At 34.8% G+C, this 21,370-nt stretch overlaps 2 protein-coding genes and 1 long non-coding RNA gene across 4 annotated transcripts; all 3 read left to right on the plus strand.

The window, feature by feature from the left end:
- Window positions 1-519: 519 nt before the first annotated feature.
- On the plus strand, window positions 520-4,101 carry LOC117132068. Its single transcript, XR_004455550.1, has 2 exons — window positions 520-760; window positions 1,521-4,101. It is a non-coding gene; the product is annotated as an uncharacterized LOC117132068 (long non-coding RNA).
- An 8,673-nt stretch (window positions 4,102-12,774) lies between these two features.
- On the plus strand, window positions 12,775-14,123 carry LOC103853757. Of its 2 annotated transcripts, XM_033285552.1 has the most exons (4): window positions 12,795-12,848; window positions 12,879-12,969; window positions 13,121-13,492; window positions 13,575-14,123. In XM_033285552.1, exons 2-4 carry the CDS (start codon window positions 12,921-12,923, stop codon window positions 13,859-13,861), a joined length of 708 nt encoding a protein of 235 aa, XP_033141443.1. In that variant the 5' UTR covers window positions 12,795-12,848; window positions 12,879-12,920; the 3' UTR covers window positions 13,862-14,123. The 2 variants fall into 2 exon arrangements, with proteins under 2 accessions (XP_018511675.2, XP_033141443.1); XM_018656159.2 differs by having other exon boundaries at window positions 12,775-12,969.
- Window positions 14,124-16,975: 2,852 nt separating this feature from the next.
- Window positions 16,976-19,081, plus strand: LOC103853756. Its single transcript, XM_009130668.3, has 2 exons — window positions 16,976-17,963; window positions 18,078-19,081. The coding sequence occupies exons 1-2, from the start codon at window positions 17,873-17,875 to the stop codon at window positions 18,314-18,316; spliced, it is 330 nt and encodes a 109-aa protein (XP_009128916.1). The 5' UTR covers window positions 16,976-17,872; the 3' UTR covers window positions 18,317-19,081.
- The last annotated feature ends 2,289 nt before the right edge of the window (window positions 19,082-21,370 follow it).

Genomic DNA, 21,370 nt, shown 5'->3' on the forward strand with positions numbered 1-21,370 from the left:
AACTGAACTTTGGCTTTATTTTTTTTTCTGTTTCCTCACTTGTTATTTTTTGGTGGGTTTTAAAATATGTTGAATTTTAAATTGGTAAAATATCTCTCTCTCTCTCTCTCTCAATTTTTCAGATCAAACTAAACGTTGAACTTTTTTCCGGCGAGAAACTTGAGGCTTTAATAATCTATACAAAAGGTTGAGTTTTATGGAGTCTTAGGTTTGATGTTGCCCAGATGTGTTGTCTAAAGTAATATGGAACCAATTGACACAAGACAAGAAGAAATTCTTTAGTTATGGAAGAGGTATTACTAAGAGATAACAACAAGTTAACAACACAGATCTATAGTTTCTTTGAGAACTATAAGTCTGGCTGGTGTTATCTTGCTAGATGAGGTTCTCTTCTGTAATTTCTACAGCTCTTTTGTTGTTAATTTGAAAGAATTCTCGCCAAACTCAAATTGAAAAACTAAACATGAGTTAATAATGACTCATGTTTCACTTTTGTTGAAATATGATCATGGTTTTGTTATACATGGTAACTTGAGAGGAAGGTTGGATGTGAAGATGATGCTGGAGACGGTGGAGAAGAAGAATCTCAGTGGCAGATTCATCTGTTGCATTAACATGGTGGAGATTCATCTCAGAAACAGAGGAGATGATAGCTTTGATGGTTCAGCCGATTGTTGGCAGTTTCAAAGCCACTGAAATCTGATTTGAGCAACGAGATAGGTGTGTCTGCAGAAGAGAAGGCAATGGGATCTTTGGACCGGTTGATGAACACTATTTTGTCTCAGTTTTACTTTTCGTGACACTTTAGTTTGTCGATATTATAAATGTGTACACCTTGACAGCAAATAAACAGTGTACATATGGATAGTAATTTTACTGTACATATATATCTTGTCTAATAACCTGAACGATGTGATTTCTTTTGGTTAACTAGTATATGATTATCTTTGACTATAATGAGAAGGCTTGATCATCCTAACGAGAAGGCTAGATCAATAATTGTAACAAGAAGGCTTGATCATCCTAATGTACTGAAGTTAAAAGCTTGATCAATATGTCTGATTTTCTCTTCTCTTTACTTTTATTTTATATATATATATATATATATATATATATATATTGAAAATGAGCGTACAAGCCAAGCTGATACAAAGCAAAACTACAAAAATATGTACAACCACAATTAAACACATGTACATATGTACACTAAACAAATGTACATATGTTTCACAAACCCTCCCACTACCCGTACATATGCTTTATAAACCTTTCCATTCTAAATAGGATTTAAGCAACTAATATTCTTCTTTCTCTATTAGGTTAGTGCAATCAGAGAAAAAAACTTGTTTCAGGTTATAAATGTGTACACTCTGACAGTAAATAAATAGTATACATATGGATAGTAATCTTATTGTACATATAAATCTTGTTTAATAACCTGAATGATGTTATTTCTTTTGGTTAACTAGTATATGATTATCTTTGACCATAATGAGAGGCTTGATCATCCTAATGAGAAGTCTAGAGCAATCATTGTAACGAGAAGGCTTGATCATCCTATTGTACTGAAGTTAGAAGCTTGATCAATATGTCTGGTTTCATCTATCTTTACTTTTATTTTGTATATATATATATAGAAAATGAGCGTACAAGCCAAGCTGATACAAAGCAAAACTAGCTACCAAAATATGTACAACCACAATTAAACACTCATATGTACACTAAACAAACGTACATATGTTTCACAAACCCTCCTACTGACCGTACATATGCTTTACAAACCTTTCCATTCTAAATAGGATTAAACAACTAATTTTCCTCCTTCTCTATTAGTTTAGTGCAATCAGAGAAAAAAAAACTTGTTTTAGACAAATGCATTGATTGCATTATTTCAAAAATTTGTCTATGCTACAATTTTGTGCTATGACTATGTAAGTGTGTTTAGGAATGTTTTTATCAACATTTTATATTTCTTTTTTAGATCTTGTTCTTGTATTTGCATATTGCAACATATGTATGGCCAACATTAATGTCCACGTGTACACAGAGACCTCATTATCCACGTGTACGTATCCACATGTACACCGGTTTGTAATATCCACAGCTTACGATATCCATGTGTACATTAATGTCATGACTAAAATGATATTTTCAAGCAGGCTTTCACTCAATGCCTCAGCATAAGAAAAAAAAGAACTTACAAAAGCGTCAAAGCTTTTATTCATGGTGTTGGAGTGTCCAAATTCTCCACCATATGGAGATGATGATTCATGGATAAGTATCAAGAAAGGGGTGAAGGAGAGCTCGCGTTGGTTACGGCGGTGTTATGACGGTTATGGTGTTGACGATGGGAGTACAGATGAGGAAATGGGTGGATGTAATTAGAGAACTGAACAAACCTTTGTCCCACGAGCTATGACCATCATTAACAAATCTTCAAACAATTGAAAGACCAACAATTTTGCTATGTCATCTACGTCGTCGTCGATGTCACCTAATGCTAACGTCTCCGCCGTCATATATGTTCTCCCACCGTAGTCTATGTCACCATTTTACCATCATCACCATCATCAGACCAGCATCTTGGTACATCTCAAAAAATAGATCGAACAACATAGATAATCATTTGAAGTGAATTATGTTGGAAAAGAAATCTGAAAAAGCAAATCTGGATGAAGAAGAGAGAGTGGAACCTACTATATTTTCTCAGTTAACGAAATGTTTTAGATTTTGTTATAATAGAACTAAGATTACTATTTGAAAAAAAAAGTTAGTTTTGGAATTTTGTATGCTCCACATGTGTGGTTTCTCGTAGAAAAGAGTGAAAAACTGCTCTAATAGCTATAAGTGTTTTATAGTGTTATAAAAAGTCAAAAAGTGATCTTGGGTGTAATTGTTTCATTAAATATCTAACACAGTTACAATCAATTTGGACTATGCTTTAAGAAAATGAATTATTAATTCTTAATAATCATATATACTGTTTATATTTTTACTAATAAATAAACTAAAGCCTACCAATTAGTTAGATAATTTTAATTATGTTTATGCGTATTAAAAATCAGTCTTATTTTCATTTATTAATTAAATAATTAGACTTAAATATTACTAAAAACTTCAAAATCTCAACAACCAGCTTAAAACAAATTTGTGTTAAAACACAAAAATAAATTTTAATGATCTAAAGATGAATTGTGTTATAAGAATCGGAAACTCAAAATTGCTTCAATTTATTTTTATGTTATTCTATTTCCTAATGTAGATTTTTTTTATCAAACAGATAAATAAAATAATAAATATGATTTTTTAATTCTGAATGTTTCTTTCCTATTTAACTTTATGATTTTGCATTCTTACTGATTTTATATTAGTTTTTAAAAATAATTTATAAATATCAATGTATTTTCCTATAATAGTCACAGCTTCTACAACTTTTGATACCAATACATGCTTTTTTTAAAAAAATAGTAGCTACAATCTTTATCAAAATTTCTTCAAATAAAAATTTAAAATCAAAACCTAAAGTGGAAGTCGTTATCAACCGGAGCTATTTTGACTAAACCAAATCAATCCGGCCTGTTTAAACAGAACTAAATTATATCAAGTTAACTTAGCCAACCCAATCCGTCTAATGGCCGAACCAAAGAACTGTATAACAGATTTGATGCTTTGGGAGAGCTTGGGATCACGTGCAATTGAGGACGTGTGTCGTGATTTCATTGATTGGTAACCGTTATCCTTAAATTGAAGATTCAATGTAAGTTACCTTCTTCAATCTTATTAAGGCTCATTAAATATAACATAAATGGGCCACTTATAAGGCCCATAACAAGTCTAAGCTTTTTCCAAAACCGACAATCTTAGAGCACCCCCATTGAGAGTTCATGGGGGGAGTTCACACAAAAACCAAGAAAAAAAAATAATAAAATAATTCAATCCCATGAACCCTCTCTCTCCTAAAGTTCTCTTGGTTGAACCTCTCACTCCTAAAGTTCATCACTGTAGCGCGGGCTCCACGTGTCGTGGCGGCCCGCGATTGGTCTAACTTTTTTTTTTTTTTTTTTTTTTTTTTAAAAAAACCAAAAAGAAAAAAAAACAAATTTTAATAATAAAAAACTAAAAAGATGAACCTCAAGAGGGGTTCATTGATGTGGATGCTCTTATTGTCCCCCATCCGCTATAAATATAGCAATTGCGCAGTATATATCCTTAACGCCTTTTACTTGCTCACGTTTTTATCAAACTGCACTTTCTAAATCAGCAAAACAGCGTCGATCTTCAAGCATGAGCAAAGTAGGCGGCTCCGGCAAAGGGTTTTCATATTCCGACAGACAGCGGCCGAAGAATTTGCCACCTATCCGTAAGTTTTCTTCGTACATATTTTTCTTACAAAAGTGTTTTCTGTGTTAACAAATATCTTTACTCTCTTACTGATCTGTCGTGTGTGTGTTGTAGGGAGTAACCGGTTTCAGAAAAGCGGGAACAAGGAGGTATACGAGACGAAGGACATGGAGAACGCGTTTGTGATGAGGGTAGACATGCCTGGGTGTTCTGCGTCAAGCTTCGTCTACAGGGTCGAGGAGGATAAGAACGTCTACTTCTCCGCCCACGAACCCGACATGCCCGAGTACGGCCACGACGGACGCAAATACGAAGGCACATTAGTTTGCAATTCAGCGGTTTTCGAGGCGAAGGAAGCTAAGGCTGAACTTGTCGATGGAGTGATGTGGCTCACCGTTCCCAAGATTCCTAGAGAAGAGGAGCCCGAGCATTATGTCCTTCAGAAGATGCTGAAGCTCAAGATTACAAGCGACATGTTTCGATCATGAGAGCCCGTACGTCTTGTCTAGACTCGTGATGGTCTCTAGGGTTTACGGTCGGTCTTCTCTTTATCTGTAACTTTTATTTTCTCTTTTATGGTTTTGAATAATAGGGCATGTATGACGTGGCATTCATTGCAGTTTGTGTTTATCTATATGTTTTATGGTCAAGTGAATTTAAATATTTTCTACGTGTATCATCTCATGAATGTCATCATAACCGGTTATAAAGAATCTATAACCCTATATTTTACGGTTGTTTCAGAAAGTAACGGACTTTAAATTGTAGTTCAAACAATCCATGAATCTAAAAAGTTATAATAAAACCATGAAAAGTAAGTTGAAAAGAATTGGATCAACAAAACGGCTGTATTCTATCACAGGCAGATGAGGACTCGAAACTACATGAACCAGATTCTTTATCTGAAGGATGAGGCAGGCAACTGGATTGACAGCAAAGAGGAAATTATGGCCCATGCTGTCTCTTTCTATCAGGACCTTCTTGGAGGAGAACCCGTTTCTTCAGCCTCATCTCTTGTGGATATTGAACAGCTTCTCTCGTATAGGTGCTCTCCATCAGTCTCGGACTCCCTCTCTGCTGCCTATTCTACTCAGGATATCAAGACTGCTTTCTTTGATCTACCAAAGAATAAAGCACCAGGACCAGACGGGTATCCCTCAGAATTCTTCACGGCACATTGGAGCACAGTGGGTCAGGAGGTTACTGATGCAATCCAGGAATTCTTTACCACAGGCCGCCTCCTTCAACAATGGAATGCTACGATCTTAACATTGATACCCAAGAAGAAGAATGCTGATAAGATCTCTGAGTTTAGACCAATCTCTTGTTGTAATACAGTTTACAAGGTGATTGCGAAACTTCTCGCAAACAGGTTGAAGCAAGTTCTTCCTTCTGTTATTTCCAACACTCAGTCGGCTTTCATCCCGGGGAGACTCTTAGTTGAAAATGTGCTCATGGCAACGGAGTTGGTCCAGGGTTATAATTGGAAGAATATCACAAAGCGTTCCATCTTGAAGGTTGATTTGAAAAAGGCTTTCGACTCTATTAATTGGAGCTTCATCTTTCTGATCTTGAGAGCTCTTGGCTTCCCAGATTCCTTTATCAATCTTATATCTCAGTGCATCACTACCACCCGCTTCTCTGTTGCTGTGAACGGTGAGCTTGGTGGCTACTTCAAGGGAGCAAGGGGTCTTCGTCAAGGAGACCCGTTATCTCCATATCTCTTTGTTCTGGCTATGGAAGTCTTGGGTCAAATGCTTAACAAAAACTACAGCACTGGTTTAATTGGCTACCATCCGCTAGCGTCTGATCCAGTTGTCACACACTTGGCTTTTGCGGATGACATTATGATTTTCTTTGACGGGGCTCAAGGATCTCTTCAGCAAATCGCGTCCACTCTAGACAGCTTCTCTTCTTGGTCTGGTCTTCACATGAACAGATCCAAAACTGAGCTCTTTGTTGCGGGAATGAGCCAAATGGAAGCCACTGATTTATGCAATCTAGGCTTCTCTCTCGGCTCGCTTCCGGTCAGGTATCTTGGATTGCCTCTTATGCATCGAAAGCTGCGAATCTGTGACTATAGGCCCCTTATTGACCAACTCAAGAGTCGCTTCACATCTTGGTCTTCTCGTGCTCTAACATTTGCGGGTCGTAGGCAGCTTCTCTCCTCAGTCATCTTCGGCACTGTTAATTTCTGGTTTTCTACCTTCATTCTACCTAAGGGATGTATCAGGACTATTGAATCTCTTTGTTCGCGGTTTTTATGGAATGGAAACATCACCACCAGAGCCGCTGCAAAGATATCATGGTCGCAGGTGTGTTTACCAAAATCTGAAGGAGGGCTTGGCCTGCGTGAGCTCGCTTCTTGGAACAAGACCCTCTGTTTGAAGCTTTTGTGGCTGCTACACGCTGAATCTGAGTCCCTCTGGGCTTCATGGACTAAAAAGCACCGTCTTAAGCATCTTTCCCTTTGGAGCATAGACGAACAAAAGCAATCCTCATGGACTTGGCAATCGATTCTAAAGCTGAGACCCTTGGCTGAACGCTTCATAAAATGTGAGGTGGGAAATGGCCAGTTAGCTAGCTTCTGGTATGATTCGTGGAACCATCTAGGACCCTTGATAAAATTTTTTGGAGTTGATGGTCCAAGGCATATTGGTATAGCCATCAACGCAAAAATATGTGAGGCTTGTACGGATATAGGTTGGATCCTACGACCTGCTAGGTCGCCACAGGCAGAGGAGCTCCATATATTACTCTGCTCCACTCCACTTCCCAGTCTCTCGGACAGAACAGACATTTACTACTGGGAAGTCGATGGTAAATCTCTCACCTCATTTTCTGCTGCTCAAACTTGGAACTCTATTAGAAACCATGGGGATAAAAAAGAGTGGGAGGAAGCAATCTGGTTTAGTGGCCACATACCCAGTCAAGCCTTTCACATGTGGGTGGCCCAATGGAACAGACTTCCTACCCGGAATCGCCTCGCCAGGTGGTCACCGGTACCAGACAAGTCTTGCCTTCTCTGTGGTACCCATGATGAAGACAGAGACCACTTATTCCTAAGATGCTCTTTTAGTGAACAGATTTGGAAACAAGTAACGAGGCGCCTTGGCTACAGACCGTTCCTCTTTCACACTTGGACTGCTCTCCTGGACTGGCTCCACCTTAAAGACAGGACCTCCTCTCTTACTCTCCGCCGGCTTGCTGTACACACCACTGTCTCAAAGCTGTGGTTTGAGCGTAATAACAGACTCCATAACAGCAGGTCCTCAACTCCAATGATCATCTTCAAAGACATTGACAGGACTATTCGCAACTCAATCCACGCTAGGAAGAGGAGACAGAATTTTAGGAATCTAATGAGTCATTGGCTTAGATTCTCTTAGCTTGTTGGAATAATTTTATTCCAGCACTTAAGCTCTTTGTTGTTTTTTAACTTTTTTGGCAACAAATTGCTTCTTCTATTTCTTTTTGTACATGTACAAACTTGCCTCATTTTTAATGATAATTCACATACTTATCAAAAAAAAAACGGCTGTAAATCTGTAAATCTGTTCAGAAGAGTGAAGTAATATTGCTTCAAAGTAAAAAGGACACGTTGCATTGCCATGTAGATCTTTTTTTGTCGTATATATGTGAAAACTTGATGGGAAAGTATAAAAGAAGATTGACAGCTCAACACAGTGTTAAAGTTAAACGAAGAGAATCATTGACGTCAGCGACTCAGCGTCTTGCATGCTTTAACCATCTTCTGTTTAGAAATTCTTAGAACATGATTGATTGGAGTTCTTAGAATGGAATTTTAGCAGAAGATAAAAAACTGTAACTTAACTTTAAAAAAAGAAACTAAGAATTGGTTTTTAAATAAACTGATTTTTAGCTTTTTAGTTAAAATTTAAGAGAGTTTCTTATATTCCACTGATTTTACTAATATAATATTGTTAATTTAAGTAAAAGTTAAGATAAGAAATTATGCTTAATTTGTTAGCTCCACTGGTAGATACCCACTATGTTTCTTATTATTATAATAATAATATTATTTAATTTAATTTTAATGTAATTTAGTTTAGGACAAATATTTTAAAAAGTTATCTTAAACTAAAATATAATAATGGGCAATTGTCAATAATAGTACATTTTGAGTTTTTGTCTCAAAAATAGTACTAGAAGGAGAAAGTCACAAAAATGGCATTCATTAAAAGGTAAAATATCTCTAATACCCTTGGTTTAAAATTAAATAAACAAACAAAAATAATTAAAAATAAATAAAATAAAAATAAAAAAAATGAAAAAAATAATTTTTTTTACAGTTTCAGATTATATGTTTTCAGATTCGAAATTTTTTATAATTTTTTTTGAATTTTTTTTTTCAAATTTCTTTTTATAATTCAAAAATACTTTTTGAAACTGTTTTTTTAATTTTTATTTTTAATTTTTTAGTATTTATTTTTATTTTATAAAATTTTAAACTCTAATTCCAAAACCCCACCCCTTAAATTTAAACCCTAAGGTTTGGATTAATTAACCCAATGAGTATAAGTGTATATTTACCTCTTTACTGAAACCTATTTTTGTGACTTTGAGCCTTGAGTGCTAGTTTCGGAACAAAAACTTGGTTTGATGCTATACTAGTCTTTTTCTCTATAATAAAAGAGTTACAATATTTTAAATAAAACAAACAAACATAAATTACATAACAACATAACTTATAAAAACAAAACCTAAAAATATAATACAAAAAATCATACGACAATCCAATTTATAATTAAGTACGCCTTAATCTTTTTTTTTTGTTCAACACTAAGCCTTAGGGTCCGATTGGTAATGGCTGTAGCTTTAAATATTTTGCTGTAGAAAAAAATCTGTAGACTTCTTGCTGTGGCTTTAGATTTTATTGCTGTAGAATTTTATTGAAGCACTAAAAAATTGATTTGAATATTTGGCTCTGCAGAGCACTTGTACAGCTGTAAATTATTTTAAGAGCTGTGGTTTCAAAAAAAAAATTAAAGTTTGATTGCTCTGAATTTGGTGCTGTAGAAATAAATAGGGCTGTGTACAGCACCTACAGCAACTACCAATCACCCCCTTAATCTTCACTTGATAATGTGCCAAAATTTTGCCATATATACTCAACCAAATCAGATTTTAACTGGTGATGTACATTTCGATCACGAAGTGGAGTCCGATTGCCAAGAATGTTGGTCATATTGGTAGGCTTATTTGTAAAGTATGTAAGATCCACTTGTGCACTCCCGCATGTTTCTAGTTGTTGGAATTGAGATATATCATACTGAGTGTAATTATCTCGTTCGTCTTCTATTATCATATTGTGCAATATGATGCATGCTCTCATGATTTCCTATTTTATTTTTATCCTAGAAAAGAGTTGGATTTTTTATAATGACAAATCAAGCTTTTATGACTCCAAAAGCACGCTCAACATTTTTTATGTTGGCTTCTTGACGTTGAGAAAATAACGACGGATCTTGGGGAAATCGAATTGATTGGATAAATATAGCCCCCGTTGGATATATACCATCTATGAGATACTATCCCATATGATACTGATGTCAATTGACAAAGTAATTTACTTTTGGAGCTTGGGCTTGTAAAATATCATCAAAAATAGGTGAACAGTTAAGAACATTGATATCATTTAAGGTATCTGGAGGTCCAAAAAATGCATGACAAATCCATAGGTAATGTGAAGCAATAGCTTCTAAAACGATTGTGGGCTTTCCACTTCCACGGAAATATTGTCATTTCCAAGCGGTAGGACAATTCTTTCATTCCTAATACATACAATCAATGCTTCCTATCGTACCTGGAAATCTCCGCATCTCTCCAATATCTAGTAGTCGTTGAAGATCCTCCACAGTAAGCCTTCTTAGATAATCTTCTCCAAATAAAGATATAACTCCGTCAACAAAATTTTCCAAAATAAACTCGCCGTGGTTTCACCCATCCGGAGGTATTCATCTACTGCATCACTTGCACAACCATTTGCCATAATAAGTATAGCTGATTTGCACTTTTGTAGTGTAGAAAGACCTAACCTCCCCGTAGAATCTCGTCTATGTTGAAAAAATCCTTCTTTATATGAGAGTCGATCAACGATACGTACAAACAATGAGTTGTTCATTCTAAACCGACGTCGAAATATAGCATCTGGGTAGAATGTATCACCTTAGCGATAGCATATTACAATATAATATAACTTAAACAACAATCATTATAAGCATAAAATTACGACATCTCATCAATGATTTTGTTCTTCAAAGTTTCTTCTTTGTCTGAATGTTGTTCTGTTTTTTCCAGAAGACTTTTAAGAAGTTCTATCTTTGTTAGTTTATTTATCTTAGCTATGTCTTTCTCCTTCAGGGCCCACAAGTTCTCGAGCCTTAATCGAGAGTTGGACTTCTTTTTTTCATGTGTTGTTTTAGTAACAACCTTCTTTTCTTTGCGCTTTGATGACTTCACACCAAGGGGACGAGCCATAAATTGTTTGTCTATGTTACTTTCTGTGTTAGAGCTGGAAGAAAATGTGCCAGCTTCATCCAATTTTGTTCTTTTTGAACTTCCACCACTCTTAGAATTTTGAGTGCAGTAAGAACTACACCATTTTTGGTCATGACGGAGCTCCCTCCATGCATGTTCTAGCACAAATTTAGTGTTCTAATCGTTGAAGTAGAATTGGTATGCAACATGGACAACATCATCTTCAGACTGGCCACTAGTTCTTTGACTCACAGCTTGATCATAGCATCCAACAAACTTGCTGACGCTATCATTTATTTTCTGCCACCTTTACTTGCAATTACTGGATTCTCGTTTTGGTAGATTAGATATTGGAGGACTTGATGAATAATATGCACCAATTCTTTTCCAAAAAGCAGAAGCTTTTTGTTCATTACCAACAAACGGATCCTTGCTCGTATTAAACCATGTACTAATAAGAACAACATCTTCGATTAGACTCCACTTGCATCTTGTTTCCTTACAAGCATTGGTTGTTCTCTTAGTTTGATTTGGATCATTGCTCTCTCAACCCATATTATCATATTGAGTATTGTTTTGTGGTATTTCAGATGAACTTATTTGGGTAGAAGGTGAAATAGGATTAAAACGATACGTAGTATTTTTTTTTGTTGGCTATCGAGAAGATCAATAAAATTTGTAGAGAAAGTGAATGGATTGTTTGAATCCATAATGAAAAGAAAAAGATACAGAATGTTATGAGATTTTGTAAGGCTAAATATTAAGGCTATATATGGAGAAAAAAAATAATAATTACACATAATCATTTTATATTTCAAATCTTAGTAAATATTTTTTAAAATTTCTAAATTTATAGTTTCAGTACATTATATTAATTAAAAACCCAATATACTATTATTGTATTAAGTTTTAATAATTTCAATTTAAATTAGTATTAATATATAATTTAATCTATGAACAATGGATCTTGTTACATAGAGAATTTTATTTTAAGAGTTATAAAAAATGTAAAAGTATTTTTAATATCATACAAAGTATATAATTGAACTTTAAAGTGTAGGTGTTTTTATTTTGTTAATAGTAATCTTGGTTAATAACAAAATGACATGTGTCATGTTTATCAATGAATCCAAACAAAAATAATACTAAAACATTTTATAGTTTGCATAATATTTTGAACATAGTGGAATATGTTAAAACAATAGAGATAATAATGGATATGTAATCATAATATATTTCTGAACACTCCCAATAAAGTTTGTATTTTTAAAGAATAACCTATCGTTTGACGAAAAAAAAAGGAATAACCTATGAAGTTGAATTGTATATACTAATTACTAAGGAAATTGTAAACAATAAATTTGCACAAAATAAACAGGATAAACATTTAAAAACAGTTTTCATCAATAACATAAAAAGATAAGTATTTTACAAACTGTTAAAACTCTTTAAAAAAAAAAATACTTTGAACCTTTTTAAAATTGGTCTTTGTCGTTATGTGAAACCAAAGGGAGGGAGAGTAGAAAAATTGACAGCTCATAATATGTTTTACCATAGATAATCACCGCAACAGTACTACAGGGCTGTTCGTTTGGTTGCCGCAGGTACCGGCGGCAGCGGCAGCGTCAACATTCTGCGTCAACTCTTGTTCGTTTCGTTGACGCTGGAACCGGCGGCAGCGGCAGCGTCCGAACGCTGCGTCCTGCGGCTGACGCCGATAAAACCTCGGTCGCGATATGATATGCGGCAGCGTCAGCGTCTGCGAAACGAACAACAACTGTCCTCATTGATGCTGCCGCCGCTGCTGACGCTGACGCCGAAACCTGCGGCAACCAAACGAACGGGGCTTACGTCACCGCTGCTTTAATGCTTTTTAACTCACTAAATCACATAAGCAAGCGAAGACCATAGTGTTTTTTTTTTAAAGGGCTTGAAGACCATAGTGTGTTCATTTCAACAAAAATCTATCACAAACTCCATTCTTAAAGCGAACGAGAGAGAGAGAGAGAGAGAGAGAGAGAGAGAGAGAGAGAGACAGAGGGAGAGATCACACAGAGAAAGAAGAAGACGAAGAGGAGATGGCTGGGGCAAGATTACTTGACATGTCGAGAGTTCCATTCATCCCAGGTCTCTCTTTCTTTCTCTTCCATTACTCTCCCTTACTTTACTTGGTGCAAAAAAAAAACCAATAAAGTTTCCATCTTTATGAGTTTGCTGCTTTGTTAATCGTTGCTTGTCTCTTCTTTCGTGGTTCTGTTTGCGTTATAATCGAACACAGGGAGGATACACGCGACCAACAACGAGTTCCAGAGATACGGTCCGAAGGGTTTCATGGAGATCAAGATCCTCCAAAACGACAACCTTTACGTCCGTGTCGACTTGCCCGGTGTTCCAGACGACGGGGTCCGCCACAGAGTCGACTCCGTGAGGCAAAAGGTTGTCTTTTTCTCCGGTGAAGAGACTCTCAGCGACGGAGACGACAAGAAAAACGCCCGTGAGTACGCTGGAACCGCCGGTTTAGGGTGTGACTGCTGTGAGATAACGGGAGTGGATGCGAAGATGAAAGATGGAGTGTTGAGGATGATTGTGTCGAGGGTCAAAGTCAAAGACCATGACAACAAGTGTACTCTCTTTCTCCCTCCCAACACAGGTTCGAATCCCTCCTCTCACTCAAATAAAGATGACACCTTTTTTTCGCATTATCCATTATTAAATGCTTAGTTTGTTTATAGGTAAATCTGGGAGATACAATATGGATGAACCTGCTTTGAACATGGCTAAAGTGGTGGAGGACCATCCATTTGTGGTGAAAGGTCCTAAGCGTTCAGAAAATAGTGTACAACGAAGAGGTGATGGAAGTGTTTGGGTTTCATTCGACTTGCCAGGTGTTTGTGGTGATGATATATTGGTGCTTCCCAATGAGAATGAAGTCAAGTTCTATGGTGAGAACAAGGAGGTCTATGAGCACGACGAGAGTTGCCGTATCTTCATGGGAGCCGTCATGGAGTTCCCCTTTTGAGCCACGACATCGCTTGGGATGCTGAGTTTGGTGTTCTCACGGTCCGTATCACACCTCCTGGTAGCAGCAACACCAACAGGGAGTAGTAGTCACACGGTCTCATCTCCCAACTACGTTTCACATATGTTGTCTTTGGGAGAACTGTTGGTTGGCCACTGATGAAGTCTTTTGTGTTTTAAGTTTGGACAATTATGTGTGACTGTGTCTTGTTTTGGTGTTTGTTATCGAATGACTTACTTGGTGTCCACGTATCACTTCCACTTGACATAGTTCAAAACGAGAAGAAGTTCACACTCTTCAAGCGATTTTATAGTTTGGAATTCAAACCTATAAAATGTGTGCAAAGCTATTGTAGTTATACTACTGAACAAAGGCTATAATAGTAACCTTAGGGTCTTTGGATAAGTCATGAATTTGTTGGGGTTGCTCGCTGGAACAGAGCTATACAGAGGAAGGATGAACATCTAGTGCAGAGAATTTCCATTTAGAAGCAAAAGATAACATAAGTGATTCGTGTAGGTAGGAAGATGGAATTATGAAAAAAATACACAAATAAAATAACAACTGGGGAACCTCATGAGAAGTGTTCTTAAGGATCAACTATTAGTCTTGTCTAGTCCAGTTTATGGAAACTCAAACCACTATATTCCTCAAGTCACGCCCAACCTTGACCAATTCCTATGCCCAGTGTTAATCTCCCGTAGTTGAACATCATTAGTTACACTCTAAAAAGGCAGAGCAAGTCCATAAGGTACAGTCAGAAAATGTCCCAAAGTGAACAATTTTGATAGATTCAACATGTTATGAAAATATGGTATCACCACAGTAGTGACGGAGAGCATCAGACCATATGACACAAATTTATTATAGCCTCTCATCTTTCATTGACCAAACGTGATGAATACTGGATTGAGATATGTTGGCAAAGAAGCCAGGGACATATACTACTATCATTTGATCTTATGTGCAATATCACAGCTTATCTTGTGTGATTGATCCCATAACACAAGATACTTACAAAAAGTAGAATCATGGATGTTCCATATGCCTAAGAGAGTGGAACATCCAAATAATGGTGATGATCACATCATCATGCGTATTCATATAGTCGCATATATGCTATGCATTGATGATTACTGACCTCTTAATCATAACAATAGCATAATTTAAGCATTTCAATAAAATAACGTTTACTATTCCTAAATCGTAGTTACATAGTTGTAACGTACATGTCCGAGTATGGACACGACGGACGCAAATACGAAGACAGAGTGGTTTTGGATCCAGTGGGTTTCGAGGTGAAGAGGTAAGGGGTTTATGGTTTTCCTACTACTTTTGTTCTCTCTTTTATGATTTTGAATAAAATGATATGTATGACGCGGACGTTGCTGGTTTGTGTTGTGTTTATCTGGTTAATTAAGTAATTTTAATTTCTTCTACGTATATATCATCTTATGACTGTCATGAAAAACGGTTTAAGAGAGAATCTAAAACGCGATATTTAAGGGCCGTTTCAACAAGCAAGGAACTTTAAATTGTCGTAAAAGCAAACTTTAAATGATAATACTTGAGATCCATGAATAATTTGTTGAAAATAATTGGATGAACATCAAGTAAAAACGGCTGTAAATTTTTGCTTTAGAAGAAAGAACACGTTGCATTGCTTTGTGGATCTTTTTTTTGCCGTATATATTAGAAAAATGTTGAGGAGTTAAAAAAGAAGAAACTTATCATCAGACCCGGCCCTGAGGGGAAGCAGACCAAGCAGGTGCTTCCGGCCTCAATATTATAACTAACATTTCTGCCACATTATTGACTTGTAATCCTTCAGCAAGTTTGGTTCTGGATCCTTTCTAATACGGAAGAGGTACAAAGTTCAAAGCCTCCTCCCCACTTTTACTTTATTTCCTTGTTTTTTTTTAATTTTATAAATTTAATAAACCCAACATCTTTTTTTAGCTTGTGGCCCATATATTGTCAGGACCGGCACTGCTTGACATTAACGGCACTGCTTGACATTAACGTCAGTGACTCGCGTCTTGTATGCTTTAACCATCTTCTGTAAAAATAAGAAAGAAAGGAGATGTTTATGTGTAGTGGTTTCATGACTAGTAGTGGATTATTGCAATAAGCCAACGGACGATATAGCTTTCTTCTCATAATGAACCCAAACAAAAACGATATTAACATTTTATAAAGTTTTTTTTCGAAAAAGACCATGTATTGTTAAAAGGAACAAACTTTTGAAAGTGAATTGTACGTACGGATAATAAAATTAGAGCTTGCACAAAATACAAATACACTGTAAGATAAATTCGTAAAAAAATAACTTGATATACATTCAAAAAGTAGTTTATAAGAAAAACACAAAAAGATATATAAAATTTTACAAACGGCTTAAATTTTTTTACATATTCGATTTACTTTGAATCTTCTTTTATGTTGGTATTTGTCGTCATCTTTTATATATTAAAAGAGAAGCATTGTAATAAATGTGTTCATATTAAACTGGAAACATGTCAAAACATTGTAATAAATGTATTCACACTAAAATGGACACATGTTACATGTAGAGAGTTTCTCAGCCAAACTCTACATAAATATGTTCACACTATGTACTTTACATATTTTTAATATAAAACTCACATGTATGGTTCTTATTTACGTTATTTTTACTGTTTATGAATAGAATGTAAATCACAAATATCAATATTTATAGGAACAAATATCCAATTTGATCCGTTATATGCATATATATATATACATATATTTAAAGAATTATATATAAGTTATATATTATAGTTTATATAAATTTTACAATATTTTTGTTTTTAAATAATTTCATTTTAAAATTTTTATTTTTCATGCATTATTTTCAAAAGATGTCATTTAATATTAATTAACAGTATCTTTATATATTTATCAACCATCTTTATATAATTTTACATACACATACATGTGCACATTGACGTGAGCACCTTATAACTAAGTATTTACCACAATTGAAATATCTAATTTTTTTGGAAGTTAAAATATTATTTTTCTTAATACTTCTTTCACTATTGACCAAATTGTAGTAAAATGATTTGTCATAATAATTTTTTTTTCTTTTTTAACTATTATTCGTTTAGAAACTATAATATGAAACCATTGGTTCGACATCACGACTATCTAAGATTCATAACTTGAAAACAAACAAATAATAGTAATTTTTGATTATCACAGGAAAAAAATCAAACATTTTAACCGAACAAACCAAATAAATATTGATTTAAAATGATAGTTATATTTTAGGAGATTAAAAATAAAAATAAAACAACCTAAAACCGAATGATATCCAAATTAAACAGATTAATGTCTCCATATTAAGAAATAACGAAACTAATAATCACATTCCGCAAGGCGCAGATTATTACCTAGTGTGAAACTAAAAAGAGAGAGGGAGAATAGAAAAAGTGACAGCTCATGAGCGTTTTACTATAGATAAAGAGCTTTTTTAAAGTTTTCACTCGGTTTAAAAAAACATTTACACAAAGGGTAAGCGACATAAGATCATGATTATCGGGATTGTTTAACTGGGTTGCTTAAATTAATTTTGATTAAAAAAAAAAAGAAAATTGCCTTTTAAACGAAGCAGCTTTGCTTAATTAGGAGGAGGAAGAACCAGCGCTTATGAAACACGCGTCAGACACAGAAGTCTCCTCCTCTCTCTCATCTCTATAATTCCAAAACGTGTGAGATTGATCTCGAACGGGAGATTCGATATGGTACAGTCCATGTTTAGAACAACAAGGAGTCTTTTGTAATCACTCCCAACATCTTCACTTGTAATCTCCTCGTGAAAGCTTTGTGTAAGAAGAACGATGTGGAGAGTGCCTACAAGGTGCTCGACGAAATTCCCGAGATGGGTCTGGTGAAGAAACTCTCAGCGACAAGAAAAACGCCCTTGGGTACTCCGGGACAGCCTGTTTAGGGTGTGACTGCTGCGAGATAACCGGGGTGGATGCGAAGATGAAAGATGGAGTCTTGAGGATGATTGTGTCTAGGGTCAAAGTCAAAGACCATGACAACAAGTGTACTCTCTTTCTCCCTCCCAACACAGGTTCGAACCCCTCCTCTCTCTCTCAAAAGTAAAAAAGATCACACCTTTTGGAGTTTTGCTTATACATTACTGTAAAATCTGATGGAGGCCATCTCTTTTCATTGAATCTGCCAGGCGTTTGTGGTGATGATATGCTGGTGCTTCCCAATGAGAACGAAGTCAAGTTCTATGGTGAGAACAAGGAGGTGTGTGAGCACGATGAGAGTTGCCGTATCTTCATGGGAGCCGTCAAGGGTTCTAGCTTTTGTGCTCCTGGAGTTCCACCTTTGAGCCACGACATCGCTTGGGATGCTGAGTTTGGTGTTCTCAAAGTGCGTGTCTCACCTCCTGGCAGCAACATCAGCAGCGAGTAGTCATGCTCTCATCTCATCTCTCTATTTTGTGTCTTTCATTTCAAATGTCTATCTTGTTTTAGTTTGGGAGAACTTTTGATTCGCTACCAAGTCTTCATGTTTTAAGCTGTGACAGTTATGTGTGGTTTTTCGGATGGCTTGCTTGCTGTCTACGTATCACTTCCACACTCAAAACTAAATGGGATTGGAATTCAAACCTATAATGTGTGCAAAGCTATTGTAGTAATACTATTGAACAAAGGGCTATAGTAACCTAAGGTCTTTGGATAAGTCATGAATTTGTTAAGGTTGCTCGCTGGAACAGAGGTACACCGAGGAAGAATGAAACATCTAGTGCAGAGAATTTTCCAGTTAGAAGCAAAACATGAGAGAAATGACCTGTGAAGATTGAATTGAAAAAATATGCACCAAAATATAACAACTGAGAAAGGAAAAGGCTGTAGGGGAACCTCATGAGAAGTGTTTTCCTGAAGCATTTTTAGATCCATGTTCTGAGGCTGAACTATTAATCTTGTCCAGTCCAATTTATGAAAACTCAAACCACTATATTCCACCACGTGACACGTCACGTCTAACTTGACAGTCATATGCTCAATGTTAATCTCCAGTAGTGGAACATCATTACTCCCTAAACGAAGAGCATGTGACACGAATGTATTATAGCCTCTCAGTTTTTATCGACAAAACGTGATTTGCTCCAAAGTGAAAGTAGAACACAGAGAAGTTCCATTTGCCGAGAGAGTGGAACATAAAAAAAAAAAAAAACTGATGATCACATCATCATGCGTATCCCTTATATATTAATCATGGAGCATTACAACATATTTTTGTAGCCACTTGTCCTCACGAGAATGATTTTTAGAATTGTTAGAAAAATAAGTTGGTCTATATAAACATATCTTATGCTTTTTATTAAACTAACTATCAAATTAATTAGTAGTGTACAAATTTTTTTTTATTTCCTTAAATAAAAGCTATGAATTACCTAATATAGTTAATATATATATATGACAAATAATGATTACGAATAATACATATTTGATAACAATTTTTCTAACAACTCTCTTTTCTGTTTAATTTTATACTATTACAAAAATAAACAATCACATTAATCATAAAATAAAAAAATTAGATTTTTTCTTATATGTTATATTTTGAATTTTTTAAAACGACTATAAATTACTAAAAATGGTAAAAGTCTCACATTGAAAATTTTATGATCAATGGTTTAACTTTTTTTATTCAAGCAAAATACAAATGATCATATATCGTAGGGATAGGCGTTTGGATACACGTTCGGGTTCATATTCGGTATTTCAGTATAAAGTTATAGAACCTATTCGAGTATTTTTATATTTCGAGTCGGGTTCGGGTATTTTATGTTCGGGTTCAGATATTTTGGGTTGGGTTTGGATATTTAAATTTTGAAGAAAAAATAAATAAATTATTCATTGTTTAAGTTTTTGTATTTAAACTATATTTTAACTTAACTGGTTTTCTAATTTTTAAAAGACTAAACTTTTAATCGATTAGAACGACACAAATTTAGTTGTTGTTTTGAAAATTTAGATGTAACTTTTGTTAATGCAAGAAACAAGAGCTTGATATGTATTTTAAATTTTTAAGTGAGAAGCAAATGATTTTGTCCATAATTATATGTATATTATCTCATTTTGAGCAATAATCATTATTAATATAAATAATTTGAATAAAATGAGAGAAGTAAACTAGAAATATAGGGTTAAGTAAACTTATGTTTGGTTTTCTTCGGATATCCATTCGGGTTTACTCGTTCGGATTCAGATATTACCTGAACTGCTCAAATAAATAATTTGTTTTGTTGTTCTTGAATTAGATGATTTTCAGACCGAGCTGATGAATATATACTTGACATACATTTATATTTCGAGTCTGCACTTATATCCTATAACAGCTTGATATATTTGATTTGAACACTAATTTGTTAATATAGTTTTCCAGTGATTTTTTTTCAAAATTTTGATTCTTAGATATGTATCTGGAGTGAAACTATTTTTACAGATGTCTATTTTTTTTTAAATTGACACTTATGTAATTCACCGAATTCATAGAAGAATTTAAAAAAAAACTTAACTCATATCAATGAAAAAAAGATGGGAACGAAAACATAATTTTATAGATGTAGATAATGAAATCACTTATGGAGTATTTAAATTTTTGTTTTTTTACGGATATTATTTTTAGGGTTTTTTTGAAAAAAAAATTCAAATAATAACAAATATTTCCAATGGAATAATTTTCCTTTGCTCTTAAATTTATTATTAGGTAAACGAAAATCCACATTACATAATGCAAGAACTTATGGTAATTTCATCAGAGCATATTGGTAAAAGCTAAAGGAATCAAAATCTTCTGAAACGAAACATTGTTCTCGTTTGTAACAGGAGATTTCGCGTGCTTCTCTTTGAAACCATTTTGACAAATGCCAGGTTCATCCAAAGCAGCACTCAGATGCATATTAGCACTTTTGTAATTACTAGATTTAACGTTCATCAAAGCTTCTTTTAAAGAACCATATGCATTGTCATAAAGCTTTACGCAAGTGCGTAACGCGGGTTCAGTACTCGATGCATACTTTTTGCTTTTGAGAATAGTCTCAACTATCCCTTTCACGTTAATTGTTTTGGACGCAGCGTTATTCGTTGGTGCTAGGACCAATCCTGATAGACTAGTGATTGGACGCAAAAATCATACTTGAGATTAGGGTCTTTTGCTGCAGCTGTTTTGCAGGAATCTCGAATCAAGGTTTGCGCGGCTGATATATATATCTGACGTAAGGGTATATGTCATTGTTTCCTGTTTTCTTGTGTGTTATAAACTTATGATAAAAAGAACATTTCAGTTTTAATAAGAAGATACTATTTCATATTAAGAACTATGTTTACATTTTTAAAAACTATAATATATTCACTTGGATTATTTCTCAAATTGTCAATTTTTCTGAACATGGTCAATATGTAATAGTAGTTTTCCATATATACACGTCGTCAGATTTAGTCAACTCTCAGAGCATCA

The sequence above is a fragment of the Brassica rapa genome, chromosome A02, assembly GCF_000309985.2.
Source record: "Brassica rapa cultivar Chiifu-401-42 chromosome A02, CAAS_Brap_v3.01, whole genome shotgun sequence".
Lineage (NCBI taxonomy): Eukaryota > Viridiplantae > Streptophyta > Magnoliopsida > Brassicales > Brassicaceae > Brassica > Brassica rapa.